Raw genomic sequence first — 18,003 nt, forward strand, 5'->3', positions numbered from 1 at the left:
GACAAATGAAAATGAAAGTGTGATGATACAAAACCTATGGGATGCAGCAAAAGCATTTCTAAGAGGGAAGTTTATAGTGATACAGGTTTACCTCAGGCAACAAGAAAAATCTCAAATAAGCAACCTAACCTTATGCCTACAGCAACTGGAAAAAGTAGAACAAACAAAACCTAAACTTAGTAGAAGAAAAAAAAATCGTAAAAAAAAAAGAAATCATAAAAGATCAGAGCAGAAATAAATGAAATGGAGACTAAAAAAACATAGAAATGATCAATGAAACTAAAAGCTGATTCTTTGAAAAGATAAACAAAATTGATAAATCCTTAGCCAGACTCATCAGAAAAAAAGGTAGAGGGCCAACCCAAATCAATAAAACCAGAAATGAAAAAGGAGAAGTTATAACTGACACCACAGACATACCAGGGATCATAAGAGACTACTATGAACAACCATACGCCAATAAAATGGACAACCTAGGAGAAATGGACAAATTCTTAGAAAGGCACACTCTCCCAAGACTGAACCAGGAAGAAACAGAAAATATAAACAGATCAATGACCAGTAATGAAATTGAATCACTAATTTAAAATTCCCAACACATAAAAGTTCAGGACAAACTAACTTCACAAGTGAATTCTACCAAACATTTAGAGAAGAGTTAGTACATATCCTGCTCAATCTATTCCAAAAATTGCAGAGGAAGGAACACTTCTGAACTCATTCTATGAGGCCACCATCACCTTGATACCAAAACCAGACCAAGATATCACAAAAAAAGAAAATTACAGGCCAATATCACTGATAAACATAGATGCAAAGATCCTCAACAGAATACTAGCAAACTGAATCCAACAATACATTAAAAGAATCATACACCATGAAAAATGGGATTTATCCCAGGGATAAAAATTTTTCAATATCTGCAAATCAATCAATGTGATACACCACATCAACATATTGAAGAATAAAAACCATATGATCATCTCAATAGATGCAGAAAGCTTTTGATAAAATTCAACATCAATTTATTATAAAAACTCTCTAGAAAGAGGACATAGAGGAAACACACCTTAATATAATAAAGGCCATATTTGAGAAACCCACATCTAACATCATAATCAATGGTAAAAAGTTGAAAGCATTTCCTCTAAGATAGGAACAAGAAAAGGATGGCCATTCTCACCACTTTTATTCAACATAGTTGTGGAAGTCCTAGCCATAGCACTCACATAAGAAAAAGAAACAGAAGAATCCAAATTGGAAAGGAAGACATAAAAGTATCACTGTTTGCAGATAACATGATACTATACATAGAAAATTCAAAAGATGCCACCAAAAAAATTATCAGTGCTCATCAATGAATTCAGTAAAGTTGCAGGATGAAAAATCAATATACAGAAATTTGTTTCATTTCTGTACACTAACAATGGACTCTCAGAAAGAGAAATTTAGGAAATAATCCCATTTACCATGAAATCAAAAAGAGTAAAAAACCTAGGGATAAACCTACCTAAGGAGGCAAAAGACCAGTATGCCAAAAACTATAAGAATCTGATGAAAGAAACTGAAGAAGACACAAACAGATGGAAAGATATACTGTGTTCTTGGATTGGAAGAAGGAATATTGTGAAAATGACCATAATACCCAAGGCAATCTACAGATTCAATGTAATCTCTATCAAATTACCAATGGCATTTTTCATAGAACTGGAACAAATAATTTTAAAATTTGTATGGAAATACAAAACACCCTGAATAGCCAAAGAAATCTTGAGAAAGAAAAATGGAGCTGGAGGAATCAGGCTGCCTGACTTCAGACTATACTACAAAGGTAAAGTAATTAAAACAGTATGGTACTGTCACAAAAACAGACACATAGATCAGTGGAACAGGATAGAGTTCAGAAATAAACTGATGTACTTATGGTCAGTTAATCTATGACAAGGAGGCAAGAATATACAATAAAGAAAAGACAGTCTCTTCAATAAGAAAAACTGGACAGCCACATGTAAAATAATGAAATTAGAACATTCTCTAACACCATATACAAAAATAAATTCAAAATGAATTAAAGACCTAAATTTAAGACCAGATACTATAAAACTCCTAGAGAAAAACATAGAACACTCTGTGACATAAATTGCAGCACTTTATTTTTTTGGATACAACTCCTAAAGTAAATAAAACAAAAAAATAAACAATTGTGACCTAATCAAACTTAAAAGCTTCTGCAAAGGAAACCATCAACAAAACAAAAAGACAAATTACTGAATGGGGAGAAAATATTTACAACTTACATGGCTGATAAGGGATTAAGAGTCAACACGTATAAATAGTTCATACAACTCAACATTGTAAAAACAAACAACCTGATTAAAAATTGGGCAGAACTGAATAGACATTTATCCAAAGAAGACATACAGATGGCCAATAGGCACATGAAAAGTTCAACATCACTAATCATCAGGGAAATGCAAATCAAAACCACAATGAATTATCATCTCACACCTGTCAGAATGGCTATCATCAAAAAGAACACAAATAACAAATGTTGATGAGGATGCGGAAAAAAGGGAACCCTTGTATACTCTTGGCGGGAATATAAATTGGTGTAGCCACTGTGAAGAACAGTATGGAGTTTTCTTAAAAAACCAAAAACAGAACTACCATATGACCCAGCAATTCCACTCCTGGGTATTTATCTGAAAAAAACAAAAACATTAATTTGAAAAAGTACATGCACTCCAACGTTCATAGCCGCATAATTCACAATAGCCAAAATATGGAAGTGAACTACGTGTCCATCAACAGATGAATCGATAAAGAAGATGTGGTACACACACACACACACACACACACACACACACACACACACACACACAATGGAATACTACTCAGCTATCAAAAAAAGAATTAAATTTTGCCATTTGCAGCAACACGGATGGACTTGGAGGGCACTGTGCTAAGTGAAATAAGTCAGACAGAGAAAGACAAATATTGTATGATATCACTTACATGTTAAATCTAAACAATGCAATAAACTAGTGACTATAACAAAAAAGAAGCACTCTCACAGATATAGAGAACAAACAAGTGGTTTCCAGCGGGGAGAAGAGGGTGAGGGGCAATAAAGGGATAGGGGAGTGGGAGGCACAAACTATTGGCTATAAGATAGCTCAAGGATATATTGTACAACACAAGTAATACAGCCAATATTTTTAAATAATTGTAAATGGAAAATAACCTTTAAAAATTATATAACATTTAAAGAAATTTTTTTAATAAAGTAGACTAAAAAAATAGCTGGGGGGAATCAAGAGGGTAGAGTAGGAAGACATGGAGCTCACCTCCCACAACAAACACATCAAAATATATCTATAAATGGAACAGTACTCATGCAAAGATAACTGGAAGCTGGCAGAAGAACTCCTTTACAACCAAAGTTGCAAGACAACTTTGTCAGTTGTCTAGTCAGTTACAAGGGAACCCCCATTAGAATATCAGCTGATTTCTCTGAAGAAACTTTGCAGGCCAGAAGGGAGTAGCATGATAGATTCAAAGTCCTGAAAGGAAAAACCCTGCAACCTAGGATACTCTACCCAGCAAAATTATTATTTATAAATATCCACATTATCAGGTAGGTTGGGGGGAAAAAGGCTTTGGGTCAGGACCTCCATCCTTGGGAGGAATCTGTAAGGAAGAGAATGTCTGCATGGGCAGACCCTTACCCTAGGGAGCTAGAAAGTGGAGCCACAATCTGAGCATCCCAGCCCTGGGGTCTGCATGAAGTAGAAAACCCTCTTGCCTGCTGAGACAAACAGAAGGGCTAGAGAAGTCTAGACTCTGATGATGGCTTGCTAACAATTAGTGCAGAGACAGCCTTGCATGGGCGGCTGCCACCTCGCTGCATTTCCCAATCCAAAGGGGCCAACACCCCAGCCCCGCTCGCTCCACAACACAGCCTGGCACAAGATCTGGGCAAAGACTCAGCCTAGGTATGCAGAAACAGCCCAGAAGGCCCAGGTGATATCTGGGTGGAGCCATGGAGGCCACTGTAATTGCAGGCATGGAGCAGTACCACAGGAGTGCACTGCAGTTAAGCACTGAATCTTGGGTAGATCGGCCCTGGGAGAGGACTCATCCAGAAATTAAGAAACAGTCCTGATGGCCTTGGGTGTGAGTTGGGTAGAGACAGCCATTGTCAGCAGGCTCAGGAGTATGCAGTGGTTCCTCTCCCAGTGAGAGCACCCCAGCTCCACCCACTCCATACTACAACTTAGCGCTAGTTCTGGGAGAAGACTGCCACAGTAGCAGCCCAGATCTCAGGTGGCACATGAGCCACCTCAATTCCTGTCACCACAATGCACCAACCCTGAGACTCAGCCTACTCTAAATGACAGCCTAGCACTAGATCTGGGATGTACACACATAGGTCTCTGTGACTGTATGGGCCTCACTTGCTTTCAGTGATCACCTCTTTGGGGCAGGGCAAATACTCAAGGGCAACAGAGCCTGACAGAACCCAAACCTTAGGGCTTCTACTCCAACTACTGGGAAGCAAACTCTGCCCCTTGTGGGGCAGCCACAGGCACAGAGGAGAGAGGAAGCCCTACTTCACATCCTCCACAGGCTCTAGACACTATAACACCAACCACACCCTCTATCAAAAGGATAATGACCAGCACACCCTGAGGAAAGATAGGGCTGGTGTCCATACTGTAACCAGCTCTCACACCAAAAACACTGGACACACACAGTCTCCAAAGCAACAATCCCACATAAAAACATCCCTTCAAGACCACAATAGAAATACGTTTCCCCTAAATTCATAGAGACAGAGAAAGTTAAGTAAAATGAAAAGGCAGAAGAACTACTCCCAATTAAAACAAGAAAAACCCCCTGAAAAAACAAATAATGAAACAGATCTCACCAGTCTACTAGACCCCAAGCTCAAAAAGGTGGCAATAAAAATGCTGAGTGAGAAAGATTATTGATAGAAATGCAGATCACTGTAACAAGGAACTAGAAGCCATAAAGATGAACCAATCAAAAATAGACAATTCAATTGCTGAGATTAAAAGCAATCTAGAAGCAATGAATAGCTGACTAAATGATACAGAAGAACAAATAAGTGATATGGAAGATAGAATAATGGAAATCACCCTATCATGCAGAAAGACAAATTTTTAAAAAAAGCAACATGTAAGATACATGGGATAATATAAAACATGCCAACCATAATAGGGGTTCCAGAAAGAGAAGAGAGAGAAGGGGATCAAAAATGTATTTGAAAAAAGTATGGCTGAAAACTTCCCAAACCTAAAGAAGGAAACAGATATCGGGTACAGGAAGCACAAAGGGTCCTGAACAAGATGACCCAAACAGATCCACACCAAGACATATCACAATTAAAATGGCTAAAGTTAAAGAGAGGATTCTAAAGGTAGCAAGAGAAAAACAAATAGTCATTTACAAGGGAACCCCCATAAGAGTATCAGCTGATGTCTCTGAAGAAACTTTGCAGGCCAGAAGGGAGTGGCATGATAGATTCAAAGTCCTGAAAGGGAAAACCCTGCAACCTAGGATACTCTACCCGGGAAAATTATTATTTATAATAGAAGGAGAGATAAAGAATTTCTCAGACAAGCAAAAACTAAAAGAATACAGCAGTACTAAAGCTACCCTAAAAGAAATACTGAAGGGTCTTCTCTAAATGGAAAAGAAGCAAGAATCTATAGGAAAAGGAAAATCCCAACAGGAAAGGCAAATATATAGTAAGGTTTGAAGATCACTTAAATAAGCCAGTACACAGATTAAAAAACAATCCAAAAAAATTGTAAAAACAATTATAATTACAACACATAATAAAAGGATAAGCATGAAGATGTAAAATATGACATCAAAATCCAAAAATGTGGGGAAAGGGAAAATATGTAGATCTTTTACAACATGTTTGAACATGAATGACTATCAGTTTAAACCAAGTAGATATAGTTATGGGTCAACATACTTGAACTCCACAGTAACCACAAATCAAAAATATACAACAGATTCACAGAAACCAAAAAGAAAGAAATGCAAGTATATTACAAAGAAAAATCATCAAACCATAAAAGGAAAAACAAAAAGAATAAACAAAGAAAAATTACAAAATCAACTTGAAAACAAGGAATAAAATGACAATAAATACATACCTATCAATACATGGAATAAATGCTCTGATCAAAACACATGGAGTGGCAGAGTTGATAAAAAAATAAATAACACAAGAGCCTACCATATGCTGCCTACTAGAGATTCACTTCAGGGCTAAAGACAGAGACTGAAAGTGAGGGGATGGAAAATGATATTTCATGAAAATGGAAATGAGAAGAAAGAGATGGTAGCAATACTCATACCAGGCAAAACAGACTTTAAAACAAAGTCTATAACAAAGACGAGAATTATATAATGATAACAGAATCAACATAAGAAGAGGATATTACACACATCAACATATAAGCATACAATACAGGCACACCTAAATATATAAAACAAATACTAAGAGACATAAAGGGAGAAATTTACAAGAATATAATAATAATAGGAGAAGTTAACACCCCACTGACATCAATGGACAGATCATGCAGAGAGAAAATCAATAAAGCAATACAGGTCCTAAATGACACAAGAGACCAGGTGGACTTAGTTTATATCTACAGGACACTACATCCAAAAAAAACAGAATACACATTATTTTCAAGTATTTATGGAACACTGTCTAGGATAGAGCACATATTAGCTCACAAAACAAAGTCTCAACAAATTTAAGAGGACAGAAATTATTTCAAGCATCTTTTCTGACCACAACAGTATGAAACTAGAAATAATACAAAGAAAAATGGAAAAATAAGAAACATGGAGACGAAACAACATGCTACTAAAAAAACCAATGGGTCAATGATGAAATCAAAGAAGAAATCAGAAAATACCTCAAGACAAATAGCAATGAATACAGAACCTTACAAAATCTATGGGATGCAGCAAAAGCATTTCTAAGAGGGCAGTTCATACTGATACAGCTCTTCCTCAAGAAACAACAAAAATCTCAAACAGCCTAAGTGACCACCTAAAAGAATTAGAAAAAAAGAACAAAAAAGCCTAAAGTTATCAGAAAGAAAGAAATAATAAAGATCAGAGAAGAAATAAAGATTTAAAAAATAACAGAAAAGAGCAATGAAACCAAGAGCCGTTTTTCTGAAAGACAAACAAAATTGACAATTCACTAGCCAAGGTCACAAAGAAGAAAAGAAAGAGGACCCAAACAAACAAAATAAGAAATGAAAGAGGAGAAATAATAACTGATAGCACAGAAATACAAAACATCATGAGAAAATACTATGAACAACTATTATATGCCAAAAACTAGACAACTTTGAAAAAATGGACAAGTTTCTAGAAACATACAGCCTGCCAAAACTGAGTCAAGAAGAAACAGATAATGTGGACAGACCAATCAATAGAAGTAAAATAGAATCTGTAATTAAAAAAAAAAAAAATTAGGGACTTCCCTGGTGATCCAGTGGCAAAGAATCCACCTTACAATGCAGGAAACAGGGGTTTGATCCCTGGTCAAGGAACTAAGATCCCACATGCCATGGGGCAACTAAGCCTGCGTGTCACAACTACTGAGCTCATGTACCTCAATGAGAGAGCCCACGTGCTGCAAACTACAGAGCCCACTCGCCCTGGAGCCTGCACACCACAACTAGAGAGAGAAAACCCACACGCCACAACTAGAGAGAAACTCACATGCAGCAACAAGAGACAGGCCCATGCACCATGATGAAGAGCCTGAAGTGCTGCAATGAAGGTCCTGAGTGCTCTCAATGAAGGTCCTGAGTGCTGCAACTAAGACCCGATGCAACCAAAAATAAATAAATAAATAATGAATAAATCTTAAAAAAAAAAATTTCCTGCAAATAGAAGTCCAGTACTGGACAGATTCACTGGGGAAATCTACCAAACATACAAAGAATAACTTATTCCTATCCTTTTCAAACTATTCCAAAAAACTGAAGAGAATAGAACACTCTCTAATTCATTCTATAAGGCCACCATCACCCTGATACCAAAACCAAACAAATACACTAAAAAAAAAAGAAAGAAAGAAAAGAAAAGAAAATTACTGGCCAATATCTCTGACGAACATAGATGCAAAAATCCCCACCAAAATATTAGCAAATCAAATCCAACAATACATAAAAAGGATCATACACCATGATCAAGTTTGTTTTATTCCAGGGTCATGAGGATTGTTCAATATTCACAAACCAATCAATGTGATATACCACATTAACAAAAGAAAAAATAAAAATCACATCATAATCTCAATAGACACAGAAAAAGCATTTGGCAAAATTCAACATCCATTCATAATAAAAACTCTCATCAAAGTGGGTATAAGGAGCATATCTCAACGTAATAAAGGCCATTTACACCAAACACAGAGCCAATATAATACTCAACAGTGAAAAGTTGACAGACTTCCTGCTAAACTCAGGAGCAAGACAAGGATGTTCACTCTCAACACTTCTATTTAACATAGTATTGGAAGTCCTAACCTAACCACAGCAATAAGAAACTGGAAAGGAAGTGGTAAAACTGTCACTCTATGCAGATGACATGGTACTCTATGTAGAGAACCCTAAAGTTTCCACATAGAAACTATCAGAACTAATAAAAGAAGTCAGCAAGGTAGCAGAATACAAGATTAATATACATAAATCTGTTGTATTTCTTTACATTAACAATGAAGTGACAGAAAGAGAAAATAAAAGAAAAATCCTGTTTAAAATTGCATCAAAAATATAAAATACCTAGGGATAAACTTAACCAAAGAGGTGAAAGACCTTGCACTGAAAACTATAAAACATTGATAAATGAAACTAAAAGTGATTTAAAAATATATATATTCCATGCTCTTGGATTGGAAGAATTAATATTGTTAAAAATGGCCATACTACCCAAAGCAAACTACAGATTTCGTGCAATCTTTATCAAAATATCCATGACATTTTTCACAGAACTAGATCAATCCTAAAATTTATATGGAACCACAAAAAGCCCAGAATTGCCAAAGCAATTCTGCGGAAAAAGTACAAAGCTGGAGGTATAACCCTTACAGACTTCAGAAAAAGCTACAGTCATCAAAACAGTGTGGTACTTGCACACACTAAAAAAGGCACATAGATCAATGGAACAGGACAGAGAGCCCAGAAATAAACCCACAACTTATGGTCAATTAATCTACGAGAAAGGAGGCAAGAATGTACAATGGAGAAAAAATAGTCTCTTCAGCAAGGGGTGCTTGGAAAGCTGGACAGCTACATATAAATCAATGAAATTTGAACACTTCCTCACACCAGATACAAATATAAACTCAAAATGGTTTAAAGACTTAAATACAAGACTTGACACCATAAAACTCCCAGAACAGAACATAGGCAAAATATTCTCTGATATAAATCGTAGCAATATTATCTTAGATCAGTCTCCCAAGGCAAAAGAAATCCAAGCAAAAATAAACAAATGGCACTTAATCAAACTTAAAAGCTTTTACAGAGTAAAGGAAACCATCAACAAAATAAAAAGACAACCTACAAAATGGGAGAAAATGTTTGTAAATGATGCAACTGACAAGGGGTTAATATCCAATATATACAAGCAGCTCATATAACTCAATATCAAAAAAAAAAACCCAATCAAAACATGGGCAAAAACATAAATAGACATTTTTCCAAGGAAGACATACAGATAGCTAACAGGCACATGAAAAGATGCTCAACATTGCTAATTATTAGAGAAATGCAAGTCAAAACCACAATGAGTTATCACCTCACACTGGTTAGAATGGTTATCATCAAAATGTCTACAAATAATATATGCTGGAGGGGATGTGGAGGAAAGGGAACCCTTGTATGTTGTTGGAAGGAATGTAAATTGGTGCAGCCATTATGGAAAATAGTATGGAGGTTCTTCAAAAAACTAAAAATAGAGCTACCCATATGAGCCAACAATCCCACTCCTGGGTATATATCCAGAAAAAAATGAAAACTCTAATTTGAAAAGATACATGCGATGCGCCGCAATGTTCACAGCAGCACTATTTACAATAGCCAAAACATGGAAACAACCTAAATGTCCACCAACAGATGAATCGATAAAGAAGATGTGGTATATAAATACAATGGAATATTACTCATCCATAAAAAAGAATGAAATATTGTCATTTGAAGCAACATGGATGGACCTAGAGAATATTATACTTAGTGAAGTAAGTCAGACAGAGAAAGAAATACTATATGATATCACTTATATGTGAAATCTAAAAAATAATCTATATACAAAACAGAAACAGACTTATAAAAAGCAAATATATGGTTACCAAGGGGGAGGGAGGTGGGGAGGGACAAATTACATGTATTGGATTAACAGATATAAACTACTATACATAAAATAGATAAGCAACAAGGATTTACTGTATCAAACAGTGAATTATATTCAGTATCTTGTAATAACCTATACTGGAATATAATATGAAAAAAAATAACTGAATCACTACACTGTACACCTGAAACTAACAAAACATTATAAGTTAACTATACATCAATAAAAAATACTTAAAGAGTACAGAAAGCAAAAATTGTAACATTGTATTTAGATGTAATACATAGGATAACTGTTGCATGAAGGACAATGGGTGAAGATAAATAAATATATGTGGTAGTGAAATTTCTACATTTTATGTAAAGTGTTACAATTAACCCTAATAGAATATGGAAAGTTAAGGAAGTACAATATATTGTAATCCCTAGAGCAACAGATTAAAAAGATTATGTGAAGATAAATTGCCTATATGTAAATTCAAATGGAATCATAATAAAAACTTTCAAATAATCCAAAAGAAGGCAAAAAGGGGAGATAAAAGGAACAAAAAATGATAGGACCAACAAAAAAATTAATAAACTGGTATACCTAAATCCAATCCCATCAGTAATTATATTTAATATTAACAGACTAAACACTCCAACTAAATTATGTAAGACTGAATAAAAAAGCAAGACCGAACTATATGTTCTCTACAGGAGACATGATAGATACCTAACAATAAAACCTTAAAATACATGAAACAAAAAAGTACAGAATTAAAGTGAAAAGTAGACAATTCTATAATCATTAAATTTTAATACCACTGTCTCAGAAATTGATTCCTAGTCAAACACCAGTTAAATCACAGAATATCTGATAAACGATATCAGCCACATTTAGCTATTTGGTTTTTAGAGTATAAAAACAAAAATAAATAGAAGTACAAGGAAAATATTCATAACAGATATTTTAACTTACTTCTCTAAGAACTGAAAAATCAACCAATAATATAAAACAGTGAAGATTTAAATAGTACAAAGTAAAAATGAGAATTTCAAATTTGACTCAGATCATATATGTGTGTGTGTGTGTATGTGTGTGTGTATCTCACATCTATATAATGGATATTACTCAGCCATGTAAAAGCCATGTAAAAGAATGAAATTCTGCCATTTGCAACAACAGGGATGGCAGAATAGCATAGAGTACTATGCTAAGTTAAATAATTCAAAGAAAGACAAATACTCTATGTTATCGCTTATACGTGGAACCAAAAAATAAAACAAAAACAAAGCAGAAACAGACTCACAGATATAGAGAACAAACTAATGGTTACCAGAGTGGAGACGGAAGTGGGGAGGGGCAAATTAGGGGTATGAGATTAAGAGATACATATACATTTATTTATATGTATAAAATAAATAAGCAATAAGGAATATTGTACAGCACAGGGGATTATAGCCATTATTTTGTAAAAACTTTAACTGGAGTGTAATCTATAAAAATATTGAAAAACTATGTTGTACACCTGAAACTGATATAAATAATATATCAACTGTACTTCTATTTAAATAAATAAAGCATCTCTAAGTAATTTTTCAAATGTAAGGTAATCGCTAAGTAAACTGCTAAGGTAAATGTTGCAATAATTTAATCTTTTGTGGTGGAACGTGCAACTGTGGTAGAAAAAATGGCAAACCAACCCAAGCTGGAATAGTTCCATCTTTTGACTTCACCCACTATAAAAACATACCACTATTTTCTCAATGTGAAACTATAATAAACACTCAGAAACTATGAAATAGAATGTATTTGATTAACCTCTAGGTTTTGACCTCTTTATTCTTACAACCAACCAATGGTATGAGATAAACACGAAACTCAGATCATCACCAATATTATGAAAAATAATATGGCCTCTGAATAAAAGATATTCATACATTTGAAATTTTTATTCTGCCTAGTTAGATCCAACATAAATCCTAAATATCTCCTTTCAATGAGGAATATAATAAGATAAATACAACCTACGATAAAAACTATGTAGTCATAATTTAGTGGAATCAAATGGCAGAAATGGAAATAAATGGGAGAATTTAGAAAACAACAGACTCTAAAGCAGTATAGAAATTAGGTCCAAGAGTCAGATCTATAAAGTGCCATTCTCTCACTAGCTCCTTACCCCTTAAAATTCGTCAAATATCCTATATTACCTCCTCTGCTTCAGGTACATCAACCATCAGTTATTCAATTTTTGGTATCAAAATTGAATAGGTATCACTTACAATGTAGCAAAGTTGATAGATAGGAGGAAGGGAAATATAGAAGCTTTGGGTCATAATGTAGGGATCTGAAGGAGGTATAAAGGGGTATTTAGAATCAGAAGCTATGTCCTATTACCTCTTTCTAGTGATAATGATACCAACTTTCCTACTTCAAGTAACGGCACTGAACCTCCAGAGTTGATTTCTTTTGAAAGCATACATCTTACCATGTGGAATTGTGGTCTGGAAAGGACGACTTGGGCTTTTCAGGTTCCATAAAGTCAAGCTACCATCTGAATGGCTGCACATGAATTGTTTGCCCTCATGATGCCAATCAATTGAATGAATAGCCTAATGAAATAACAATTAAAAACAAGTAGAGGAGGGGAAAAGTTGATATATCATTCTATATTCCAAAGGAAAAATATTTTAACACAGAATTATTATAGCAATAACACTTAAGAAACATATGTAATTTTTCTGACCTAGGTCATACTACCTTTGGTTTCAACCTTCTATAAGCTTATAAAAGGCTACAAAAACCCACCTCCTAAGATAAAGAAAAGTTAAGTAAATTTCACAGTATCGTTAGATCCCAGAACTTTTTGTTGTAAATCCTAGGTCCTCCCAGTACCCTTTAATGCTTCTTTGAAAACTATTACACAGAAGTAAAAGCAAGGTTATCAGAAAATAATCTCTGGTGAGGCAGAAGCCTAGTTCCACTTAAAATAGCCAACTTAAAAGGTAGTTTACATAAGAGTTGCAATTTGAGGGCTTACTACATGCCAGACCCCAGGGTAAGCAGTTTATGTACATTATCTCATTTAATCCTACAAAACAGATATTATGTTTTTCCAAATTACACGTGGTGAAATAGGCCTAGAAAGATTGAGATACTTGCTCAGGTTACAACACTCAAAGCCAGCGTCTGACTACAAAACCCATATTTGGAATCACTGGACTATATTAACTCTAACATATACTATTTAATTTGACTTAAAGCAAGAAGAGTTTAAAATTTTTGTATTTACAGATTCATTCTGTAGATGTGAATTAAATAAAATTAAAAAGTAATCATTACATTTTCCTAATTTGTTTTATTCCCAGTGGTTGCACAGTGTCTTGCATAAAGTAGGTACTCAAAAAATCTGTTAAATGAATAAGTAATTAATGTTATCAAATATTTCCACACTCTTGGGATTCTTTCAAAATTAATAAAGTATATATGGAACTTGGGTAATGTGCTAATAAGCAGAATGAAAGAAACTCTAGTAGGCATAAAAGTTGAACAGATGTATATACAGCATGATCCTTTCCTTAAAAGAACTTAAACAACTGTGAGATAGGAAACATTTATACCAATATTAATACTACTTATCGTTTGGAACTTTTAACATTTAGTTTTTTAATCTATATTTATAAAACTAAGTTATGTATATATTTATTTTATACCAAACTTATACATATATACACACACACACACACATATTTCCAAACAATAAGTATTGTTAGAGTTATAAATAAATGATGACTAGAGCAATCATTAGACATATCAGAAATGAAACAGTATATGAGTGGACCTCAAGATAAGTAAGATTTGGTTAATTGCAAAAGATACCATGACACACTGGACTTATGTTTTCTCTCACCCTGGTCTTTATTACTGGGCAGAGAAGACTTCTTTATTGCCAGGGTTCAGTAGAGGCAGTGAGAGGGAAAAAACGCTCTTCTTTGTCTTCTCCTCTGTGTATTTCTTCTCATTTTTTATGTGACTAAAGGGAAATGTCACTTCTTGCCTCCTCTACATGTTAACCTGGATGAACCTCAGTCAATTTAAAATTCTCTCAGACTACTTTGCTATAAATGGTAGGCGCAGAGCCCCAGCCCTAACCTTTCTTTCTATCCCACTGCATTTCTGTCTACTGGAGAAGACAGATATAAAAATGATATATATAACATAAAACCAAGATAAGTACTATAAAAGAAGTACATTTATTGTACAGAAGAGTAGGCATGTAAAACCAACTTGTTATTAAAGAATAGGATGTCAAATAGTCCATCATTGAAGAGATTGAACAGTTGGAATTTGAACTGACTTAGTGGGTAAAAGTTCCATTTCTATTTATTTGATTATACCCCACTCTTTTCTTTAAAAAGGACCTTAAGCATTTGCTGAAAAACCAAATATAATACAATTAATTAAAGAAAAAAAATTTAATGAAGAACAATATGGAAAATAAACTCAGTGGCTGTGACTGAATTTCTTGTAAACGAAAAAGACAAAGGAAACCCAAAAAGCTAGGTAACAATCTGAAAAAAGGAAAAACAGCAGTTAGTAAGGAATTAAAAAGTTATCCTCATGTCAGACTCTGAGAGATTTCTCTGTGAGAGATTATTTAAGAAATATTGATGTAATGAAACAAAAATTTCACAGCTAATGTGGAAGTAAAATTCATATGGTTATTTCTGAAAATGATCTTGGATTTCCAAAACAAAACTCTGAATTCATCAGTGGTTATTTATCAAGTGGCTAGTTAGTCCAAATAGCTTTACAGCAGCTAAATAATTAATAGAATTTTGATATGCATAAGAGGAAAGAAGAGAGTTCATGATAAGGTATTAGCAGAAGCAAAGGCCTGGAGGTAGGAAGTAAATGGTATGTTTAGGAGACAGTGAGTAACATGTCTGAAGTGTAGAAGTGTGTAGAAGGATGCAGTAAATTAAATTCAAGAGAAAAAGCACCAGGGCCTTAAACCTCCTGTCAAGGAATAAGACTTTGTACTGTTGACAACTGGGAACCATTCAAAGGTTTTGAGGTAGAGAATTACCTGATCTTCTATGTCTTAAAATGATATTCTTGTTAGTGAAAGATATATTGAAAGGTAAGATATCTGAGGAAATATGATTAGTTAAAAGGCTATTATAAGTCTTCCAGGCAAAAGATAACATCCTCAACTAGGACGCTGAATGTGGGAATGAAAAAGGAGAAGAAATAAATGAGAGACAATATAAAAATTGGATCAAGAAGACTACAAAAGTGATTGCATATGATATATGAAGAAGAAAAAAGGGTCAAATATGACTCTGAGGATTATAAATTAAAATAACTAAATCAAAATTGAAAAACCTTTAAATATTCAGACGTTTAAATACAAATTCAGTGCCAATGGAATATTCATCTGGACTTATAATTAGATATTTGGATCTAGATCTCAGGAGAGAGATAAGAGTTAAAGATATATGAATTTTTAATTTATCAGCATAATATAGGTAATATTTAAAATGGTGGGAGGGGATATGAACATAAATGTAAACTGAAGGAGAAATGAAGAGAGGGTGAAGACGTAGAATCCTGAAAAGTATCTATAATGTAAAGTAGAGTTAAGGAAAGAACCAGTGATGGAAAAAGGAGGGGTGAAAAATGAGGTGGAAAAACACAAACAAGGGAAGAAACCATTTTAAGAAGGAAGGACTGATGTAAAGTCACAGGTTTAGTGAGAAACTTAAAAGACTAAGGAAGGGGTCACTGATCAATGGTGACTTATGAGAAACCATTCCAGGAAAGATGATTTCAAAATATGAGACCTAAAGTGATGAGGAAAGTTTGAAAAGTTTGGTAGTAACATGAAGTATACAACTATCTTTATTAAAATGATAGGACATATAATTATACATTAAAGTAAATCAATTTTATATATATTCATATAATTCTACTTAAGTGTAGTATTCTACTGACTTAAACATTGTTAATCTTTATTTAAACATTTCATTGCAAAATTACTTTCACTTACTTTTTAAAGTTAGAAACCTGCCTGCCACACTTTTTAAGGCCACAGGAAAACTAGCTGATTGAGCATTCTCATCTGGATTTCCATTTCAGCTGCTCCACTCTATTTCCAACTGGCTAAATACACAGATGGTATTTGGACTCTTATCTAACTGCTAGTTTTTTGGGTTTTTTTTTTGCGGTACGCGGGCCTCTCACTGTTGTGGCCTCTCCCATTGTGGAGCACAGGCTCCGGACACGCAAGCTCAGTGGCCATGGCTCACGGGCCTAGCCGCTCTGCAGCATGTGGGATCTTCCCGGACCAGGGCACCCGGTTAGGAAGCTCTAACTGCTAGTCTTAAGAGAGGAAGTGATCTTCATACTCATCTTTGTATTTTATGTATTTAACAAAAGGAAAACCCTAGCTTAGCTCTCTAGGACCTTCTTGCCTTATGATTCAAGGTGCCTCGTAAATTGATCATAAAGAGCATAATTGTATGACATTGCTTGCCAGAGTATTGTTCACTAATCATGACCAAATTACCCAGCTGTTATATCATTTACTTCTGAATTCTTTGTTACCATGACAATAATCTTGTATATATCATAAAATCTTAGTTTTCCAGAACCACTAAGAAATGAATGGGGGGTGGGGGTTATGGGATAGCCGAAGGCTTGTACCTTTAAGCACCAAAATTTAAATTTTACTTTTATAAGGGGATGGAAGAGGGCACAAAAAGAAACTGTTCTAAAAAAATGTGTTTTCCTTTCAAATTTATTTCTCTATCTTAGTGTTGTCTTAAATTCTTTGGCACTCTTCCCATTTAAGCCTGGGTAATTTTAAACAGTGATTTTTGACCTGTATTTTCCTATCTCTCATCACTGTAACAATTTTTAATTTAATTGAGAGCCTTGATGATCACCTTTATTTCCACAGCTACAAGATATAATTTCCCTTTCTCACCTTTTGCCCCTAGCCTCACTCTTTTCACATTAGCTTCTTCTTAAGAAGGAAATAATAGCCTAGAATCAATCTTCGAACAACTGAAGTAACAATTAAGAGACTGTTCGTTGATAAGAGTTCATTGCTTTCTGTACATGAAAATCTAAAATCTCAATTCTGTACGATAAAATGTACTTCAAGATCTGACTTTTATTATTAAGTATTACTATTTTTAAAATCTCTCTTTACTGTAAGAAGGCAAGTATTAGAAGATAAGGCCTTTCAAACTGACTACTTAAACTTTCTGCCACAGAAAAACAATTTTCTAAAGATGTGAATAGTATCTTTAGAGACCTTAAGGACAAAAAGGTTAAGAAATAAGCATAGGGCTTCCCTGGTGGCGCAGTGGTTGACAGTCTGCCTGCTGACGCAGGGGACACCGGTTCATGCCCCGGTCCGGGAGGATCCCACATGCCGCGGAGCGGCTGGGCCCGTGAGCCATGGCCGCTGAGCCTGCGCGTCCGGAGCCTGTGCTCCGCAACGGGAGAAGACACAACAGTGAGAGGACCGCGTACCGCAAAAAAAAAAAAAAAAAAAAAAAAAAAAAAAAAAAAAAAAAA

At 34.7% G+C, this 18,003-nt stretch overlaps 1 protein-coding gene across 1 annotated transcript in view; it reads right to left on the reverse strand.

Moving 5' to 3' along the window:
• STXBP5L (syntaxin binding protein 5L) overlaps window positions 1-18,003 on the reverse strand; it is a 401,935-nt gene that overhangs the window by 226,768 nt on the left and 157,164 nt on the right. The window contains exon 8 of the mRNA XM_007450522.1: window positions 12,902-13,025. Within this exon, the coding sequence (XP_007450584.1) occupies window positions 12,902-13,025 (124 nt within the window). The remainder of the gene's footprint in view (window positions 1-12,901; window positions 13,026-18,003) is intronic.

Source organism: Lipotes vexillifer, unplaced genomic scaffold (assembly GCF_000442215.2).
Source record: "Lipotes vexillifer unplaced genomic scaffold, Lipotes_vexillifer_v1.1 scaffold1106, whole genome shotgun sequence".
In the NCBI taxonomy this organism is placed as follows: domain Eukaryota; kingdom Metazoa; phylum Chordata; class Mammalia; order Artiodactyla; family Lipotidae; genus Lipotes; species Lipotes vexillifer.